The sequence below is a fragment of the Camelina sativa genome, chromosome 18, assembly GCF_000633955.1.
Source record: "Camelina sativa cultivar DH55 chromosome 18, Cs, whole genome shotgun sequence".
Taxonomy (NCBI): Eukaryota; Viridiplantae; Streptophyta; class Magnoliopsida; order Brassicales; family Brassicaceae; genus Camelina; species Camelina sativa.
Genome location: NC_025702.1, coordinates 7,884,143 through 7,885,014, shown reverse-complemented (window position 1 = coordinate 7,885,014; position 872 = coordinate 7,884,143). Strand labels below are relative to the sequence as shown.

Sequence of the window (872 nt, the reverse complement as noted above, 5' to 3'; positions counted from 1 at the left end):
AGTCAAGACCGGCATTGGTGGAAGGGTTCATATATTTTAAAAAGGAAAGCATTTTTGGGAAGAAAACGTTTTCGACTCGGGCTAGATTTGATGAGCAAAGAAAAGAACATGAAGTGGTAGTGGAGAGCTCCAATGGAGCGGCAGAGCCAGAGATGTGGATAAGCGTGGACGGGATCGTGGTTGTGCACGTGAAGAATCTACAATGGAAATTTAGGGGAAATCAAATGGTGTTGGTGGACAGGACACCTGTGATGGTCTACTATGACGTTCATGATTGGTTGTTTGCAACTTCCGAGACTACGGCTACTTCAGGGTTGTTTTTGTTTAAGCCTGTTGCGGTTGGAGCGATGGTAGATGATTGTTTTAGCGATGCCGAGGAAGGCGATAGTGGAGGAGGGAGTAGTCCTTTGAGTCGTTACAATTCAGCATCAAGTGGTTATGGACCATTGCATGACTTTTGTTTGTTTCTTTATGCTTGGAAACTTGAATGAAGAATAATAATACCATAGTGTGCTTTCAAATTCAAATCTCTTTTTGGTAAGATGAAATAGAGATATTAGAAATTTCTATTTTTAGTTTAGAATGCATGATTTTGAAATAGCTAGGCGATTTGAATTTTGAACTCCAACTGTTTTCGCACATAAATCCTTCAAATGTCAAAAGTTAAATCTTCCAAATGTCATAAATTTGGATTCTGAAATACTTAGTCTCTAAGACCATTTGCAGTGGGGAGAGACTCCGAGACTCTCTCAAATATGTTATTTTAATATCGATTATTTAGTTTAGTTATTTATTTAGAATTAAAAAAAAAATTTAAATCAATTATATGTTGCCATGTGTATAAGCAGTCTTTTATTGGCTTCTCAAAAGTT

The 872-nt window shown here is 37.0% G+C and overlaps 1 protein-coding gene across 1 annotated transcript in view; it reads left to right on the top strand.

The window, feature by feature from the left end:
• LOC109130473 overlaps positions 1-491 on the top strand; it is an 845-nt gene extending 354 nt beyond the window's left edge. The window contains exon 2 of the mRNA XM_019240048.1: positions 3-491. Within this exon, the coding sequence (XP_019095593.1) occupies positions 3-491 (489 nt within the window). The remainder of the gene's footprint in view (positions 1-2) is intronic.